At 50.4% G+C, this 19,325-nt stretch overlaps 1 protein-coding gene across 1 annotated transcript; it reads right to left on the bottom strand.

Moving 5' to 3' along the window:
- Positions 1 to 12,501: 12,501 nt before the first annotated feature.
- Positions 12,502 to 19,100, bottom strand: LOC146079780 (uncharacterized). The gene is made up of 2 exons (XM_083186425.1): positions 18,977 to 19,100; positions 12,502 to 14,004 (listed from the first exon to the last, which is right to left on the bottom strand). The coding sequence occupies exons 1-2, from the start codon at positions 19,031 to 19,033 to the stop codon at positions 13,192 to 13,194; spliced, it is 870 nt and encodes a 289-aa protein (XP_083042551.1). The 5' UTR covers positions 19,034 to 19,100; the 3' UTR covers positions 12,502 to 13,191.
- Positions 19,101 to 19,325: the final 225 nt, after the last annotated feature.

Genomic DNA, 19,325 nt, shown 5'->3' with positions numbered 1-19,325 from the left:
GCTCTGTGTTCTATTCTGGAGATCATCTAGAAAGTAGTGGGTGAGACAGAGTGAGTAAGAGAAACAGTATTTCATGGGGAGTAACTCATGTAATGATTAACATGGGGATTACATACAGTATTAGCTCTGTGAGGGCCTCTCTTCAGAATAGTCCACAGCAGAGCTTTGGTAGGAAATGCATCCTGTGTCCTGACCCATGTCAGTATTCCAGTGCCGGTCTTCTGGCTGCGAGTCAGGGTGCCAGTGTTGATGTTAACCACTTTCTATGCCTAAGGTGTGGATGCATGCAGTGCGACATAGACTAAACACAATGGCAGTTTCTGATTGTACATGATCCAATTGTATGCAATTGTGACGTATTTGGTACTCAATCGGAGCTCATGGTCCAGTAGCCAATCAGGAGCGGCAGTGGTGGCTCCTGATTGGCTGCCAGGCTGCTAGTTCCAGTTGGCTCGTGAGTAAGTGTGGCATTTGAAATAGCCGCGGTCCTGCTTTGAGCCTTTGATACAGCCTTGTTGCCCTCCGCTCTGCCCGATTGTACCCCTGTTACAGCAAGCTAACTGCCCAGCTGAGAATTGTTATTCCCATGCCAACGAGCATTGTGCAGTAGCTTCTTCGGTACTGCGGATGCACTGGCCCCCAGCCTCTAGAGCAGTGGTTCCCAATCTTTTTCTAATCACGGCACCCTAGAGTATCAGAATATTTCCAAGGCACCCCTAGGCCCCCCAAAAAATATATCAAATTAAGTAGATTGTGTTTACATGTGCTTCTTATGCAGCCCATACACGGTCCGTTTAACGGATCCGTTTGGGACTTAATTAGCACACATCGGATCGGATCGCATCTCTAGTGCATGCAGTGTTCATGCACTGCGATCCGATACGATGTGTACCTAGTACAAAAAGTATGTGCAGCACATACTTTTTGTACCGTACTATGTGATGCGCGGGAGCGCGCATCGCATAGTACAGAACGGAGCCCTACACAACGGACCGTGTATGGGCTCCTTTAGGTTCAGTTATGTGGTAAAGGGCAGGATTTGCTTCTGATTGTACACATTTTATGATTGGCAGCCACCAGCACTGGTTTTGTCCAGAAATAATTGATCATAAATAATTTGAATTGGTCCTGGACCAGCAACCCGAGGCACCCCTGCAAGTGTCCAGAGGCACCCCAGGGACCCTAGGCACACAGTTTGGGAACCACTACTCTAGAGGCTGCTTTTGCAGCAGTCCCCAGAGGCATATTCAGGGCACTGGGTCCGGCGCATGTGCAGTATCATTTTTCTTACCGAAATAACTGGGCTCGGGCCAGCGCTGGGTGGTTTCTACACTAGTAATAACTTGTTCTTCTTTCAGTGAGGTCATTGGAGTTGATTTAGTAAGGTGCGGTTTGTCAAAATTGACCTTCATCGACAGCCTTGACCGTTAGTTTTAAAGCGGCAGCAGGAGTTAAAGCTGAACAAACAGCTCGTTTCTAATTCCACTTTCAAACTTTTGGTGAAATGCACCAATGAGGGCTGTAGTGGATAGTAGGGCATGAAAAATGGCCTGTCGGCATATTTCTGCTAAAAAAAAAAAAAATGTGAAAAACTCATTGACCTATTGACTGTCAACCTTCCCATTGTTGACCTAATGTTTGTGTCGACCTTCCAACCTTAGCCATGTCGACCTTCAGTGGTCGACCGTATCCCGTCAGACAAATGCATTCTCTATAAATGCAATACAGCGGGCATTACATCCTAATTGTGCGCTCAATCGTCCTCATTATTAAGTATAGGCAGCAGCTCCGATACTATAATCCGGCGTAAGTGAGACGTGACACGCGTACGCCGCGCTGGGTGATCTGTAAACAATATTTAATGAACTCTTTAAGCATCTGCAAAGGTTAAACGTTTGCCGGTCCCGGGATTGATTTAGTTTGTTCTGTTTCTGATTAAATTCCCTTTTGTGGTTTTTAAATCGAATATGCGAAACAGCGCACGTTGCCAGCTAAAGCCTCATGTAGTCCAACTGCACCTTACGGGACAGTGATAAGAGCTTGGAATGTTTTCCAGGGGATCACAGACGCCCAAGGAGGCCCAGTGATTGGTCAGAAAATAACGCGGCTTTGCTGGGGAGCTTCTGCAATCAAATAAACAGCAAGCATTTAAATGAGAATCCGGAACTCTACTGTATTATGGTAGTTTCAGGTCTACAGGGATATGAGCCAGGTAAGAATTGTAGGAAAGCCAAGGATACATCGAGGCAGAAAGACCGCAGTCCGGGACGGCAGGGATAAGATCCAGAGGGATGTTGGTCATACAAACCGAAGGTCATGCTTAGAGAAGATGATGCAAGAGAGATGTTTGCAGAAACTGAGGTCTGGTTCAATAAATGCTGCTGGTCCCAGGAAGCCGTTAGTACCAGCCTGTGCTAGTCTCAGGTGTTGGGAACTCGTTAGCAGCAGTGGATCATTAAGACTTTTCCTGCTGTAGGTATAAATAGCTGGGGCAGCAGGGCTGTTACTGCGCTGTTGCACAAAGTCTGCATGGCTGCAGACTATCTCATCAATCTGAGTCTAGCGAGGATCAGGTGGAGTGACATCGTGTGATATCGGCTCTTGTACAGTATGTCTCGATGAGTCTGTATCTCTGGTAACAATAAAACTGAACCATCTTGGGAAATAGATGAGATTCTGAATAAACTGGGCTTCCCAAATACAGCCCTTAAGGCACCCTAACAGTCCAGGTTGTATGTAAAGTATATGCATGGCTCAGCACAGATGGTTAAATCAAATACCTGTGGCTAAGCATGGATATGCTTAAAACCTGGACTATTACACACGGTACAATTTTCTTAGCAGATTGTTTTGACCAATTTCGTTTATTTTGGGCCTTTTGAACGATATTGGTCAAAATATCTTTCAGTGTGTATGCGACGAACGACGAATGAGGATGCGCATACCCGCCAGTTGTTCATCAAGGTTGTTCGTCAACTGTGCATGCAGCTCAATTTGGATATCTTTAGAAAAAAGCCTATAGACCAGTGGTTCCCAAACTGTGTGCCGTGGCACCCTGGGGTGCCTCAGAACACTTGCAAGGGTGTCCATTCTTGGTTCAGGACCAATTAAAAGTTATTTATTGTCAATGAAATAGGCAAAACTTAAAACGAAATTGGTCAAAAAAATTGTACAGTGTGTAAAGGGTGCCCTGAAGATGGCGGTTGGAAGCCTCTGATCTAGACTCTGGAGCAGGCAGGAGAAGAGGGCATTTCTAATGACTTATGAGTCTTGAGCTAAGATATGGGAGACATAATTAGTGGAGGGCGTATGTAAAGAGGGGCCCTTCTTTCTAGTGGCTAGCACAGGTTTGTAGACCCTCCAACAGAGTCCCTGGGGCAGTTGCATAACTAGAAATGTTGCACCCCCCTGCTAGAAAGAATCCTGCCCCCCCCCTCCCCATACATTTATTATAATTTTTTTTACCTACAGTAAATGTTTATTACCAGGGGTTTCATGCTCATTGACAGGAAGTCAATGCTCGTTGCCAGGGGTTTCATGCTCATTGCCTGAGGTGACATGCTTTTTGCTAGGGGTTTCATGATCATTTTGTGGGGGTTTCTTATTCATTGCCAGTGGCTTGTTTGCTTGTTACCAGTGGGTTAAATGCTCATTGCCAGAGAGTTACATGCCCATTGCCAGGGGTAATATACATATTGATGGAAATATCGGGTTTTTTCGACTTTCGAAAGCTGAAAAAGATGCGGATCAGTGAATCCATGAGGTTTTTTTTTTTGTTGGAAACGGACGCTAATTTGACAATTTATCTTCCATTTCCGACAATGCAGATTTGACTTTTAAATTAGTTGAATCTGCAGCGGCGAGTCTCGGCGGAAAATGGACGGGATTGAATAGGTCCTGGTTAATATTTCTGACTATCAAAATATCGGCCAGGATTGAGGTGCAGATATACTAAGCCTTGGAGTAATTATCTGTCATTTTCTCCACTGGGTGGGACGTACTAATAGGAAAATACTGCCAAAAATCCAAATTTGCCTGAATTTCCAATGGGAACTGCCATCTATAGCTAGGGTTACCCTATAGAAGCCTATGGGCTGCTCTCCAAACTTCAACCTGATAGGGATCGACCTGGGTCCCTCCAGCACCCCCATCACGTCACATACACACAGGGGTGCCTGGGTCCTTAACATGGAAGTCCTATTATAACAATGGAAATCTGTTATTGGGAGAGTGACCTTTGCATATTTCTAGGTACATACCGCCATTATTAAACCGGCTGTGCATCTGATCAGTGGCTGGATGTATTTCTCCGTATCCATAAGGGTGCTCATACTGCTGCCTGCTCCAGTCCTGCCACCTGCTTTCCCCTCTGCTGGGGGCTCCGTCCTATGCCCCAGCCTCCTGCCTTCATTATGCATTCGGATTTTCCTTTGATTGTATGCCAGAGTGCTGGACACATGGCTGGTCGAAGGCACAGAAGGGTGGCTGGCTAGAGAGATAGAGGGAGGCTGGCCAAAGGGACTGAAGATGGGCTGGCTAGAGAGAAACAGTAGAGAGGGATGACTGGGGGCAAAAGAGGGGATGGCTGGCATGATAGAGGAGGGCTGGCAAGAGAGACAGATGGGTGGATAGCTGGGGGGCAGAATGGGGGCTGGCTAGAGAGATATATAGAGGGGCTGGCTGGTGGGCAGAAGGGTGGTTGGCTATAAAGACAGATGGGGGGCTGGCTGGAGGGACAGAAGGGGGACTGCTAAAAAGATAGAAGCTGGCTAGAGTGATAGATGGGGCTGGCTGGGGGGCAGAAAGAGGGCTGGCTGGAGAGACAACTTGCTGATTGGCTGGAGAGAGAGATGAAGGGCTGGCTGGAGAGACAGAAGGGGGGCTGGCTGGAGGGACAGATCTGGGAGGGTAGAGGAATATAAGGAGGGAAATATGGGGTGCTGGCTGGGAAGATAGAAATGGAGCTGGCTGAATAGACAAATGGTGGCTGGTTGGAAGGATAGTAGGGGGCAGGCTGGAGAAACAGAAAGGGAGCAGGCTAGAGGGACAGATGGGCTGCTGGCTGGAAAAACAGATGGGGGACTGGCTGGAGAGACAGATGGTGGCTGTCTGGAGGAATAGAAATGAGGCTGGCTGTAGAGACAGATGGTTAGTTGGTTGGGGAGACAGATAGAGGGCTGGCTGGAGAGACAGATGGAGGGCTGGCTGGAGAGCCAGGTGGGTAGTTGGCTGGAGGGATAGGAGGGGGACTGGCTGGAGAGAGACAGATGGTGGCTGTCTGGAGGTATAGAAATTAGGCTGGCTGTAGAGACATACGTATGGGGAGTTTGCTGAATAAACAGATGGTGGCTGACTGGAGAGACAGATGGGGAGGTGGATGGAGAGACACTGGGGATAACTAGCACATACTGTATCTAACCTTGTCTCGTCAGCTGTACATGTGCTGATCGGGGCTACACCACTGTATATTTCACTCTTGGTCAGTCTCAGGCCCCACATTTTCTTCTGGCAGTTCTGCACTGAGGTTCATCGACATGTGGCTGGCCACTGGCCGGCTGCTGGGAGTTGGTAAAGGAGAGCGCAGATGATCTCGCCCTAAAGGTAACTTGTATTAAATACCGTATCATATTCTTAGGTATCACTGTGGATAAAATAAACCAATGATATTAAGTATAATTGTTAAATGAAGCCCTACTGTAGGTATTAAGTATGGGTGTAGATCAATGGTTTGACTGTGTCTAGGTCAATGTGCACTAGGTTGACAAATAGTTGACACAAGAAAAAGGTCAAATTTGAAAAGGTTGTCACATGAAATGGTTAACATGAGATTTCCATCTGGATACCATTAAGTATAGACCTACGTATAAATGAAGCGCCGCTCATTCAGATGGCGGCTGGCGATAGAATCGCCTGCCACCAGCCTCCGTCAGCCACCGGAAAGGGGCCCGTTCCAACGGAGCTCTCCGCCGCCTCCCCGCCAGTCCTTGCCGCCTCCCTGCATCCCCTCTAACCCTGCCCGTCTCCCTGAAGCGGAGACTGGTAGGGTTTTCGCTCCCTACCGCTGAGTGACTTGGATGCTCGTGCATGATGTGAGACGCTTGCGCATCCCAGCTCCTCTCCGCTGGCGATCACCAGCGCGGGCATTCTGGCGATTCCTGCGGATGAATGAGAGCCACTCCATCTGTACAGTATTAAGCAAACGAACTATAAGAATATGTGAATATAAAACTATACATTATTTTGAGTTGATCAAAGTTCCACAATACGGAGCAGATGATGAACCTACCTTTATCACCCAGGGTAAAGCTCATTGAGAGAGGCGTTGGGTGACGGATGTGAGTCTCTGGGAGATGGATGGGATTGACAAGGTGAGTGAAAGATATAAGAACATTCCTCTGAATGCAGTCAGGCCGCGCCGTGACTCACCTGTCACTGTATCAGGCGACGTGTTAATCTGTACAAAACGTAATTGCAGAGCTCACAAAGGGCGCCCCAGCAGCTCCCCGCGTCTGTCACTCACACAGGAATCAGAACTATAACTTTTCTATACTGACAGCAATTAATAAAAGACACAATTGGCCTTCGTTAATTACCTAAAAGGTGCAAGGGAGGGAAATGGCATTATTATTCCATTCAGAGAGAATCAGTTCCAATGTGTAACTGCATCGAAATATTTTGTTATACAGTAAATACCCATCTACTGTATATGAGAAGAGGAAAAGCAACCAAAATTACCCCTTCCCTTTGACCTCAATCTTGGTCTCCCCTACTAGTGTCACTCCCACTCCCTCAGCCCCCGCCCACTCCATTCATTCCGTAATCTCATTTCCAGCACCGGAAACCCAACATAAGTGGAGATGCCAACATTCAAATCCAGACAGCCAGCATCCCGATCGTGAGAAAGCACGGTGTTGCAGGAGTCGGCTGAGAGGGGGAGGGGGAGGTTTAAGCACTTGACAGCGACTTAGGGTTAGATGTGCGGGGGAGGGGGGAGAAGGGGCGACAAGTAGGCTGTGGGGGGTGGGGAGGGTTAGGCACTAAAAAGAGGGGGTCAGGGTCGGGCACTGAGGGGGAGAAAGGGAGGTTAGGCACTAAGGTGGGTTAGGTTAAGGCTTCAGGAGCGTGGGGTTAGGGGGGTATTGGGAGAGGGATTCTTTTTAGTGCAATTAACCGCCAGCGTCCCTGCCCGCTGGTCATACCTTCTGATCCTTAACACAATCAACACGCAATCAAAGCACAATAAATATTGAGCATCATATTAGTACTGTTAGAGTTCCACATAATTATATCTACTAGTGGGGGGTCTCCTGTGGCCCATGGGTCATCAGCTGCTCGCAAAGACTTAATCAGTCGCCCCCAGCTCCATGCTGCCTCTGATTTATCTTTGCAACATCCCAAAATCAGAGTTTTCTGAGGGATTTTGTGGCATGTGGTGGAAGTTTGGAGAAAATTAGGGGCATGTGGGCAGTGTTATGGGGCTGATACAATTATAGTGGTTTTCCAGGCTATGCCTTAATGCCCAGGCTGGCAAGCCTGGAAAATTATCGGGATTGCCAGTGATTAGTGTCAACTCAACTGGCTTCAGCGCTGCCTGGCTCCCTCTCCACCGTCGCTCCTCCTGCTCACCCCGCCTCCCCTGGCTGTTGCATTACAGCCTGCGGCTTCGGCTTATGACAAGCTGGGTCACCTCATGTAGGGATGGGGCGCAGGGCCGGGCAGCGGCTGATTGACGGTTCAGCGGCATTGCCCGGACCCGGGGACACAGCGGTGGTTTATTTTTTCCCAATGACACACTCCCTCACCCTCCAGCCTGCATTCTATCACACTGACATACTCCCTCACCCTGCGGCCTGGATTCTATCACAATGACGCACTCCCTCACCCTGCACTCTATCACACTGATGCACTCCCTCACCCTGTGTCCTGCTCTCTATCACACTGACACACTCTCACCCTGCGGCCTGCGCTCTTTCACACCGATGCACTTCCTTACTCTGTGGCCTGCATTCTATCACACTGATGCGCTCCCTCAGCCTGTGGCCTGCATTTGATCACAATGACACCCCCCTCACCCTGTGGCATGCGCTCTATCACACTGACGCGCTCCCTCACCCTGCGGCCTGCGCTCTATACAATGACACACTCTCTCACCCTGCGGCCTGCCCTCTATCACACTGACGCACTCCCTCACCCTGTGGCCTGTGCTCTATCACACTGACACGCTCACTCACCCTGCAGCCTGCGCTCTATACAATGACACACTCTCTCACCCTGCGGCCTGCCCTCTATCACACTGATGCACTCCCTCACCCTGTGGCCTGTGCTCTATCACACTGACACGCTCACTCACCCTGCGGCCTGCCCTCTATCACACTGATGCGCTCCCTCACCCTGCGGCCTGCGCTCTATCACACTGACGCGCTCCCTCACCCTGCGGCCTGCGCTCTATACAATGACACACTCTCTCACCCTGCGGCCTGCCCTCTATCACACTGACGCACTCCCTCACCCTGTGGCCTGTGCTCTATCACACTGATGCACTCTCTCAGCCCGTGGCCTGCACTCTATCACACCGACGAGCTCCCTCACCCTGCACTCTTTCACACCGATGCACTTCCTTACCTGTGGCCTGCGCTATATCACACTGATGTGTTCCCTCAGCTCGTGGCCTGCACTCTATAACAATGAAACACTCCTCACCCTGCGGCCTGCCCTCTATCACACTGATGCACTCCCTCACCCTGTGTCCTGCGTTCTATCACACTGACACGCTCCCTCACCCTGCAGCCTGCGCTCTATCACACTGATGCGCTCCCTCACCCTGCGGCCTGCTCTCTATCACACTGATGCACTCCCTCACTCTGGGGCCTGCCCTCTATCACACTGATGCACTCCCTCACCCTGTGGCCTGAGCTCTATCACACTGACGCACTCCCTCACCCTGCGGCCTGCGCTCTATCACACTGACATGCTCACTCACCCTGCGGCCTGCCCTCTATCACACTGATGCGCTCCCTCAGCCTGTGGCCTGCATTTGATCACAATGACACCCCCCCTCACCCTGTGGCATGCGCTCTATCACACTGACGCACTGCCTCACCCTGTGGCCTGCGCTCTATCAAACTGACATGCTCACTCACCCTGCGGCCTGCCCTCTATCACACTGATGCGCTCCCTCAGCCTGTGGCCTGCATTTGATCACAATGACGCCCCCCCTCACCCTGTGGCCTGCTCTCTATCACACTGACACGCTCACTCACCCTGGGGCCTGCCCTCTATCACACTGATGCACTCCCTCACCCTGTGGCCTGAGCTCTATCACACTGACGCACTCCCTCACCCTGCGGCCTGCGCTCTATCACACTGACATGCTCACTCACCCTGCGGCCTGCCCTCTATCACAGTGAAGCACTACCTCACCCTACGGCCTGCACTCCATCACACTGATGCACTACCTCACCCTGCGCTCTATCCCACTGACGCGCTCCCTCACATACTGCGGCCTGCGCTGTATCACACTGATGCACTCCCTCAGCCCGTGGCCTACACTCTATCACAATGACACACTCCTCACCCTGCAGCCTGCCCTCTATCACACTGACACACTCTCTCACCATGTGGCCTGCGCTATATCACACTGATGCACTCCCTCACCCTGTGGCCTGAGCTCTATCACAATGACACACTCCCACACCCTGCGGCCTGCCCTCTATCACACTGACGCACTCCCTCACCCTGTGGCCTGCGCTCTATCACACTGACATGCTCCCTCACCCTGCGGCCTGCGCTCTATCACAGTGAAGCACTACCTCACCCTACGGCCTGCACTCCATCACACTGATGCACTACCTCACCCTGGACCTGCCCTCTATCCCACTGACGCGCTTTCTCACATACTGCGGCCTGCGCTGTATCACACTGATGCACTCCCTCACCCTGTGGCCTGTGCTCTATCACACTGATGCACTCCCTCAGCCCGTGGCCTGCGCTCTATCACACTGACGAGCTCCCTCACCCTGCACTCTTTCACACCGATGCACTTCCTTACCTGTGGCCTGCGCTATATCACACTGATGTGTTCCCTCAGCTCGTGGCCTGCACTCTATAACAATGAAACACTCCTCACCCTGCGGCCTGCCCTCTATCACACTGATGCACTCCCTCACCCTGTGTCCTGCGTTCTATCACACTGACACGCTCCCTCACCCTGCAGCCTGCGCTCTATCACAGTGAAGCACTACCTCACCCTACGGCCTGCACTCCATCACACTGATGCACTACCTCACCCTGCGCTCTATCCCACTGACACGCTCCCTCACCCTGCGGCCTGCGCTCTTTCACACCAATGCACTTCCTTACCCTGTGGCCTGCATTCTATCACACTGACGCAATACCTCACCCTGCAGCCTGCGCTCTATCACAATGACACACTCCCTCACCCTGCGGCCTGCGCTCTATCACCCTGATGCGCTCCCTCACCCTGCGGCCTGCGCTCTATACAATGACACACTCCCTCACCCTGCGGCCTGCACTCCATCACACTGATGCACTACCTCACCCTGCACCTGCCCTCTATCCCACTGACGCGCTTTCTCACATACTGCGGCCTGCGCTGTATCACACTGATGCACTCCCTCACCCTGTGGCCTGTGTTCTATCACACTGATGCACTCCCTCAGCCCGTGGCCTGCGCTCTATCACACTGACGAGCTCCCTCACCCTGCACTCTTTCACACCGATGCACTTCCTTACCTGTGGCCTGCGCTATATCACACTGATGTGTTCCCTCAGCTCGTGGCCTGCACTCTATAACAATGAAACACTCCTCACCCTGCGGCCTGCCCTCTATCACACTGATGCACTCCCTCACCCTGTGTCCTGCGTTCTATCACACTGACACGCTCCCTCACCCTGCAGCCTGCGCTCTATCACAGTGAAGCACTACCTCACCCTACGGCCTGCACTCCATCACACTGATGCACTACCTCACCCTGCGCACTATCCCACTGACACGCTCCCTCACCCTGCGGCCTGCGCTCTTTCACACCAATGCACTTCCTTACCCTGTGGCCTGCATTCTATCACACTGACGCAATACCTCACCCTGCAGCCTGCGCTCTATCACAATGACACACTCCCTCACCCTGCGGCCTGCGCTCTATCACCCTGATGCGCTCCCTCACCCTGCGGCCTGCGCTCTATACAATGACACACTCCCTCACCCTGCGGCCTGCACTCAATCACACTGACGCGCTCCCTCATACTGCGGCCTGCGCTGTATCACACTGATGCACTCCCTCACCCTGTGGCCTGCGCTCTATCACACTGATGCACTCTCTCAGCCCGTGGCCTGCACTCTATCACACCGACGAGCTCCCTCACCCTGCACTCCTTCACACCACTTACCTGTGGCCTGCGCTACTGTATATCACACTGATGTGTTCCCTCAGCTCGTGGCCTGCACTCTATAACAATGAAACACTCCTCACCCTGCGGCCTGTCCTCTATCACACTGACGCACTCCCACACCCTGCGGCCTGCACTCTATAACAATGACACACTCCTCACCCTGCGGCCTGCCCTCTATCACACTGACACACTCCCACACCCTGCGGCCTGCCCACTATCACACTGATGCACTCCCTCAGCCCGTGGCCTGCGCTCTATCACACTGACATGGTCCGTAACCCTCTCTACCCCTGCAGCCTAATGCTTACCCTTGTATCCTGCACCCTAGCCCACCCTACATATACACACACTAAGCACTTACATTAGAAACACCCACTGAGTGCAATCTAACTCTGTGGGTGACCCTGGAATGGCAGCAGCTTCTCTTCTTCCTCTTAACCAGGCTCAAGGAGCACAGCAGGAGTCTGTCACTCTGAGTCACATGTAGCGCCGTCCCTTCCGGGACCCGGTAGCTCCGCCCCTTCAAGTCCCTGTAGCTTTGCCCCCTTTCCTGCTCGTTCAGGGGAGGAGGGGGGAGAGGCTGAGCGGCAGGACACAGGCTTCTAATCCAAGGCTGGCCGCAGCCTGCAGGATGTATGACCGAGGGGAAGGGAAGGCAGGGGGGACACCATCTGAGTGACTGAGAGGGATGGAAGGCTGAGCGGGGCGTTGGCAGGCGTTGGGGCCCCTCCGGTCGTTGGGCCCGGGATGGCTGTCCCCCTTGACCCCCCCCCCTGTCGCTGGGCCTGCCTACAATGCAAATAGAATCCTTAAATGATATACAGTACTGTAGATGCATATACTGGAACTGTAAAACAATCCTGGTTTACTATAATTTTATTACCTAAAAATAAATACCAAGCTTTCATAATCAGTAATAGATCCAGTCAATACCTGTCCAGTACATTAAAGTTCTCAATTTAAGCAGCAATTAGATTCAACGGCCTTATAACTGAACCATGACAGTGAGAAAATGACTTATTACACATACAGTATAAACTTCTAGTAAGCCCACTCCAAGCAAATGCATCGAAAGTTAGTAGATGTCGTTTCACTAGCTGCCAACAGATAGCAGTGTAATCCTGACCGAAGCAAATGCTTCAAAAGCTAGTAGATGTAGTTTCACTTGCTGCCAACAGATGGCAGTGTTCCAAAATCACAGAGACATTAGACTACTGTGTCTTGAGCTGTTCACAAGTGTGCCCCCAGATCTAGAGATGCCCAAATCAGTTTACAGCCACCACCAGTTCAACTGTTATTTTCTGATCTCTTCTTTTCATGTAAATGGCAAATGTATTTTATTTTTGTTACCTGTGGGGACCAGTGTGATTGATTTTTTTTTTATATATGGGGGCCAAAAGGTTTTTTTTTTCTCCTGTAGGGGCCAATGCATTTTGCCCTGTGGGGATCTCATGGTGTGCCTTGGAAATTTTAAAAACTTCTTTAGTGTGCCGCTTAAGTTAAAAAGGTTGAAAGTCACTGGGTGAGATGCATCAATCAATGAAACTAGTTACAGAAGTGGACCAGTAGACAAAATGTCCACATCAACCAATCAGCCCCCACCTATCATTTTATAGAATGTTCTTGATAATTGCTACTTCCAAGCTGATTTTTGCTATGGCAACTTTTCAACTGGTCGACCTCCTCACTATATTTACCGCTTGATACAACAACCTCAATGTACAGTAATCTCCATGCCGTTACATTTCTGCAGTTGTGATTAACAATTTCTGTTTCTCCAATTTATTTCCGTCTTTGCCCAGTGCCAGATGTTTGACCCGTACAATCAACGGCAAATACGTTGGCCTTCACTGGCTTAGATCGTCCTTGATTTGCATTCTGACCCTTGGAATGATGAAAACGTCCTTTGATGGAAACATGTTGGCTGTCCGCTGTGTTCATGAGAATGGTTTTTGGAAATGAATCATGGACATGTCCACTTTTTATGCTAAGCATTGAAGAACTTGAAGCTCCCTCTCGTGGATTTCCGGGAAGTGCACAAATAGTTGATGGGGAATCTTTCAGAGCCATCTTGTCTTTAACTGGAAAAGTGTCGTCTTTAAGTTTTGGTAGTTTGTGGTCGCTGAGGCCGACTTTGTTTAATGGATCTCTCTTCACAGGACGATCAGTTAAGGTCTTCGTAGAAGAGCCAGGGTGGTGGTGGTGGGAGAGTCTCTTTTTGTCCAGGAAGACCTCGTCTTTCATATCCGTTAGCTTTTTAAGTTGGGCCTCCTTCATTTCTGCAGGAAGATTTAATGGTGCCAATTTAGCCGGCCATTTTGGGTGACCGTTGTCCATGCTTTGCGTTCCTGATGGAGATGGCATCTCAGAGGACTTCACCCGGCTGCTTGCATGCTTATTTGGCTTAATGGCCTTTGTGCACAAAGTGCTTTCTGGACTAGAAGCTAATGACTTGGGTCCAGGAAAATTTCCATCTCTCAGTATGGTGGGAGGTAATGTTGTGACATTGGTTTTATTGCCCAGGATGCATAGCTGATTGTCACCGACTGGGATTTTACCATTCTGAGAATTATGTTTTTCTGTTTTAGGTGAGAACTGTGGAAAAAAAGAGAATATTGTTATATATCGTAATTGTGCATTCTATGGAGTTAATTCAGCATAGATCACTAAAAGCCGCCACCCAGACTGAAAGAGAAAATGTCCTGTGCAAAATTGCAAACGAATTGTAAATGAATCGGTAACCGCTATCCATACACAGATTCCGAAGGAGACTTTGCCATCTGTGCAGATCTGTGTAGAGACTGCCACTGAGACGGGCTGGAAATGGTCAGCGATGACATCACAGACCCTCCCCAAAAATTCCTGGGCATTCAACGCCAAATGCCAGTTCCGGTCAGTCAAACTGCAACTGGATTCAGTTTACAATACATACCCATTTTTAGTTCCTCGCGCATGTGCAATGTGAATGGTATGCATGCGCAGTCATTTGTACCAGCCATGCTGAATTAGTGCCAGATTCCGGGCGCGATGTGACCACTAAATTCCTGGTAACAAATATGTAACCCCTGGCAATGTGCATGTATCCCCTGGAAACGAGCATGTAACTGGATGGCAATGAGCATGTAATCCCTGGCAACAAGCCGGAAACCCCTGGCAATGAGCTGGTAATCCTTGACAATGAGCATTTAACACTAATGGCAATGAGCATGTAATCCCCTGGCAACCAGCAAGTAGCCCCCTGGCTATGAACAAGAAACCCCTGACAACGAACATGCAACCCTCTGGCAATGAGAAAGAAACCCCTGACAGTAATTAATGTATGGGAGGCACCAGAAACTTTTTTGGCAGGAGAGGAGGGGGGTACAACATTTCTAATTATGCCTCTGGTGACATGTTCAGTGAGCCCATCAACGTTTCCGGTACCCAAATCTTTAGTCCATCGTCCAGTTCCGATACTCCCGGCAAAGGTGACAGATAAGGGACATCAGTGATGTGACAGCGAGGGGATTATTTACTCACCATCAGCATTATACTGTAGAAGAGGCCGGCCCTGTTCCTGTGCCCGAGGTTACCTTGTGCATCGGTATGATACAGACAGACAAGGTCAGACCCAGGATGCTGGGGATAGGAATCCAAAATCAATGCAGTAACGTAAGAAGTGCTTTACGGAAGACGCTGGTTTCCGATCTAATGTCTATTAATAAGAGAAGGTATGGATAGGCAGGATGCACAGAGACCAAGGGCAACCGGGAGACCAAGGGCAACCGGGCAACTGAATAACATCCGCTTTGTGTCATCACCATTTCCAATGATGACAACTTAAATTGGGATTTTAGAACCACCGTCCACACAACCCAAATGACATGGAGGAAAATACTCCAAAGAAGACATGTGGGGGTGTTGCCTATAGCAACCAATCAGATTATTTTATAGAATGTACTAGATAAATGATATCTCAAATCATATTGGTTGCTAAGGGAGACAGCTGTCACATAATTGTGGCTAAACAGTTCAAGTTCTATTTCATTCCCTCCAACATCTGAAGAGCGAAAACCGGTATAAATTCAAAAAGAGGGAGTGGTCATGTGTAAAGGGGGTGTGGCCACTGCCCTTTCCTATACTTACAATGGGCAGTAAGAGACCCAAAAAAGGAACAGGCCATAAAAAAAGGGTACTGTACCTGCCAAAAGCTATAGTTGGAGGCAGGGCCGGACTGGACATCTGGTACTTCTGGCAAATGCCAGAGGGGCCGATGGCCAGGTGAGACGATTTCTTTGTGCAAGGTGGAGGCTCTGCCCGATCGGCACACAGAGAGAGCCGCTGGACTCGCGGCGGGTCTGGCAGCTCTTTATGTGCGCTGCTGCGGTCCAGCAGAGAGGTGGGGGCATCATACGCTCCTATTCCCCTCTCTCCTGCAAGCCAAGAGAGGCAGCGCGCGCATGTGCGGTGGATGTGTGCGTCCGCATGCGCGCCCCTGGTGAGTGCACATGTGCGGCAAAGGTCGCATGCGTGCACAAATGCCAGAGCCGATTCAGCGGCCCAGTCCGTCACTGGGACCAGGGTACTAACAGGCAGCTGTAACAGAACACTTACTGCCCTCCCAGGACAGTGCAGGGGGTCACCGGGCATATGTCAGTGGGTATAGCTGTCTTAATGGGCACATGGGCCTGAGGCTGAAAATTATGACTGTTGACTATTGTGAGAAGCGGAGGAGGTGTGGACAGTGTTGTGTGGGTGTGGCTAATGCTGTGTGGGCGTGGCCAGTGCGGAGTAGGTGCAGACCATTATGATCAGTCACTGCAGTATTAGAATACAGTTTTTTCTCTTGCCCAGTTACCACCTATTAGTGGAGAGGAGGGGGCAGGAAGGAAGGCAGGGCCACGTCTGTAGACTTGGAAGGGCATATTTAACCTTGCACCCAAATTATACCTGGCACATCCCGGAGGTATATAATAATCAATATACCAACTCCAACATCCTTACTGACGTCAGAAGACCAGCACCGGAACCGCAAACAGGATCAGGATGACAATGCTGGAATAGTAACAGCCAGCATCTGGACAGGGGGGTTAGGATTACTCACTAGTGGAAGGACCTAGGGTTGGACTGTGAGGATGGTGAAGGTTAGGGTTAGGCACAGTGGCGTAGCTACGTTTTGAGCGCCCCCACCCGTCGCCGCCCCACCGAGCACCCCTACCCCGCCGCCCCGCCGAGCACGCCCATGCAAACCCCCCCTCAATCCCCCACAGCCTTACCTATCGCGCTGGTCCCGGCGGCTCCGTTCTTCTGCTGAGGACCACCAGAAAATGGCCGCCCCCATACAGCAGACAGTTTCAGAGAACTGTGTAAGTCTGGGTAAGTCTGCGGGGGATTGAGGGGGGGTTTAACTATAGCACCGCAGCCCCCGGCGCCCCCACATGCACAGCGCCCCCCCGCGGTGGCGGGGGCTGCAGTGCTATAGTTACGCCCCTGGTTAGGCAGGGGAGGGTGAAGGTTAGAGTTAGACTGCAGGGATGGTGAGGATTAGGGTTAGGCCTCCCCGCCTAACCTTCACCATCCCTGCAGTCTAATTCTAACCTTCACCCTTCCTGCAGCCTAACCCTAACCTTCACCCTCCCCTGCCTAACCCTAACCTTCACCATTAGGGTGAAGGTTAGGGTGGGGAGGGGGAAGGTTAGGGTTAGGCTGCAGTGAAGGTTAGAGTTAGACTGCAGGGATGGTGAAGATTAGGGTTAGGCGGGGGGGGGGGGGGGTGAAGGTTAGGGTGGGGAGGGTGAAGGTTAGGGTTAGGCTGCAGTGAAGGTTAGAGTTAGACTGCAGGGATGGTGAAGATTAGGGTTAGGCGGGGGGGGTTGAAGGTTAGGGTGGGGAGGGTGAAGGTTAGGGTTAGGCTGCAGTGAAGGTGAAGGTTAGAGTTAGGCTGCATGGAGGGTAAAGGTTAGGGTTAGGCTGCTGGAAGGGGGTGAAGGTTAGGGTTAGGTAGGGGGCAGGGGGAAGGTTAGGATTAGCCTGTGGGGGGCATTTGGGATTAGGCTGCGGGGAGGTAGAAGGTTAGTGTTACGCTGCTGGAGGGGGGGGGGGGGTATTAGGGTCAGGGCTGCAGGAGGGAGGGCTATGGTTCGGGGGAGTTAGGGTACATATGGAGCACCTGTCGGGATTCTCTGTATCAGAATGCCAGGATCATTCTTTTGAGCACCAACATCTTGACCGCTGGGATATCATATGTATCCCATTAATGTACCCTGCCATGCCCCATACAGCCAAGGGCCTGGAGAGGTGGGCAAGGCGGGTACTACTTACCCGGGTCGGTTTGAGGGTCCCTGTGGGGTTCTGGGTAAGTATCACATCAGGCAGTGAGATAGTGGACACTGCATCTTTGCACTGCGCAGGAAACTGGTGTATTTTCTACAGTACATTTCTGGTATTAATCTGGTACATTATCATGCACTAGCAGTATGTAATATATACAGTACATGCAGTCCCTACTGGTTACACAAACCAATGGGAGACTGGCCACACCCCCTCTGAACACTGGCCACACCCCTAAACATGGGCCCCTACCACTGTAATGTGCATGTACCTCGGACTGTAGCTGTAACTGGACATTAGTGCGGAACCTACAGTGCTGGTTTGTGATACAGGACATTGTATTTACTCATACACCCATACATACTATTGCAGTTGTACTGGTTATATAACGGATCAATCCGAGACAGGGCTTATCTGTACTGCGGGGCTGCTGATCAATGTGTGGCATTTACCTAAATAACACAGACACAAATACATTTTCAGGATGTCCACAATGCATATTAAACCTAAATTCAGATTCAGCAATCTGCTGAATTCAGCTGGGGCAGATGCAAGGTGTATAGAGGGTTGGATTTGGGTGGGGGATGTTCAAACTCAAATCTAAATTGCATTGGAAAAATAAAGCTGGACTACATGCAAAAGCAGACAGTATTTTCCCTGCACAGAAACAATGTAAATGTATCTGCACCCCTTAAATAGCAATATGGTTTGTCCCAGACACAAAATGACTGGCTTTACTGAATCAGGTTGTAGAGAAACCACCACACAGATTACACTTTGTACATTTGTGTTACAATGTTGCCAGCCTTTCCTATGAATGTCATTACTCAGTAGTAACCAGGGCTATTTTTCAGCAGGCTCCAGCAGGAACTGAGGCCCTTATTCTAGTTCACTCTTTCTGACAAAATCCTTCTTAGATGGACAAAACCATGTGCACTGCAGGTGGGGCAGATGTAACATGTGCAGAGAGAATTAGATTTGGATGAGTCATTTTGTTTCTGTGCAGGGTAAATACTGGCTGCTTTATTTTTACACTGCAATATAGATCTCACTTTGAAGTGAAACCCCACTCAAATCTAATTCTCTCTGCACAAGTAACACCTGCCCCACCTGCAGTGCACATGGTTTTGTCCATCTAAGAAGGATTTTGTCAGAAAGAGTGAACTAGAATAAGGCCCTCAGTTCCTGCTGGAGCCTGCTGAAAAATAGCCCTGGTAGTAACCCTCTATAAGACTTCAGGGAAGATTGTGCTACTCACTGAGTTACTGGGCAGCTCCTGCTTCGTCCTCCTGGATCTCAGAGGTTTCGGGTCCATCCCTTGTCCCTCACTGGTGGCTTCTGTCACCCCATTGCTCGGTCCCGTACATGAGCATGGACGCAGGGTACAGTGGATTACAGGTCCGGCAATCCTCTCGTGTGCCAGATTAAACTCGCAGAGGATTAGGGTCACTATTTATGGAACATATTTAGTGAAAGTGTACAAGACGGCAGCCCTACTGTGACAGCACAATGACACAGGGACATCGCTCGCTGTGCATGCACCTCCGCAGTGTCCACTCAACAATCTGCAGGTTACTGTATTTACTAATGCTGCAGATTGTGCAGGG

The sequence above is a fragment of the Crinia signifera genome, chromosome 5 (assembly GCF_055691185.1).
Source record: "Crinia signifera chromosome 5, ASM5569118v1, whole genome shotgun sequence".
Taxonomy (NCBI): Eukaryota; Metazoa; Chordata; class Amphibia; order Anura; family Myobatrachidae; genus Crinia; species Crinia signifera.
Note: the sequence above shows the minus strand (reverse complement) of the source record. Positions and strands in the feature narration are given on the sequence as shown.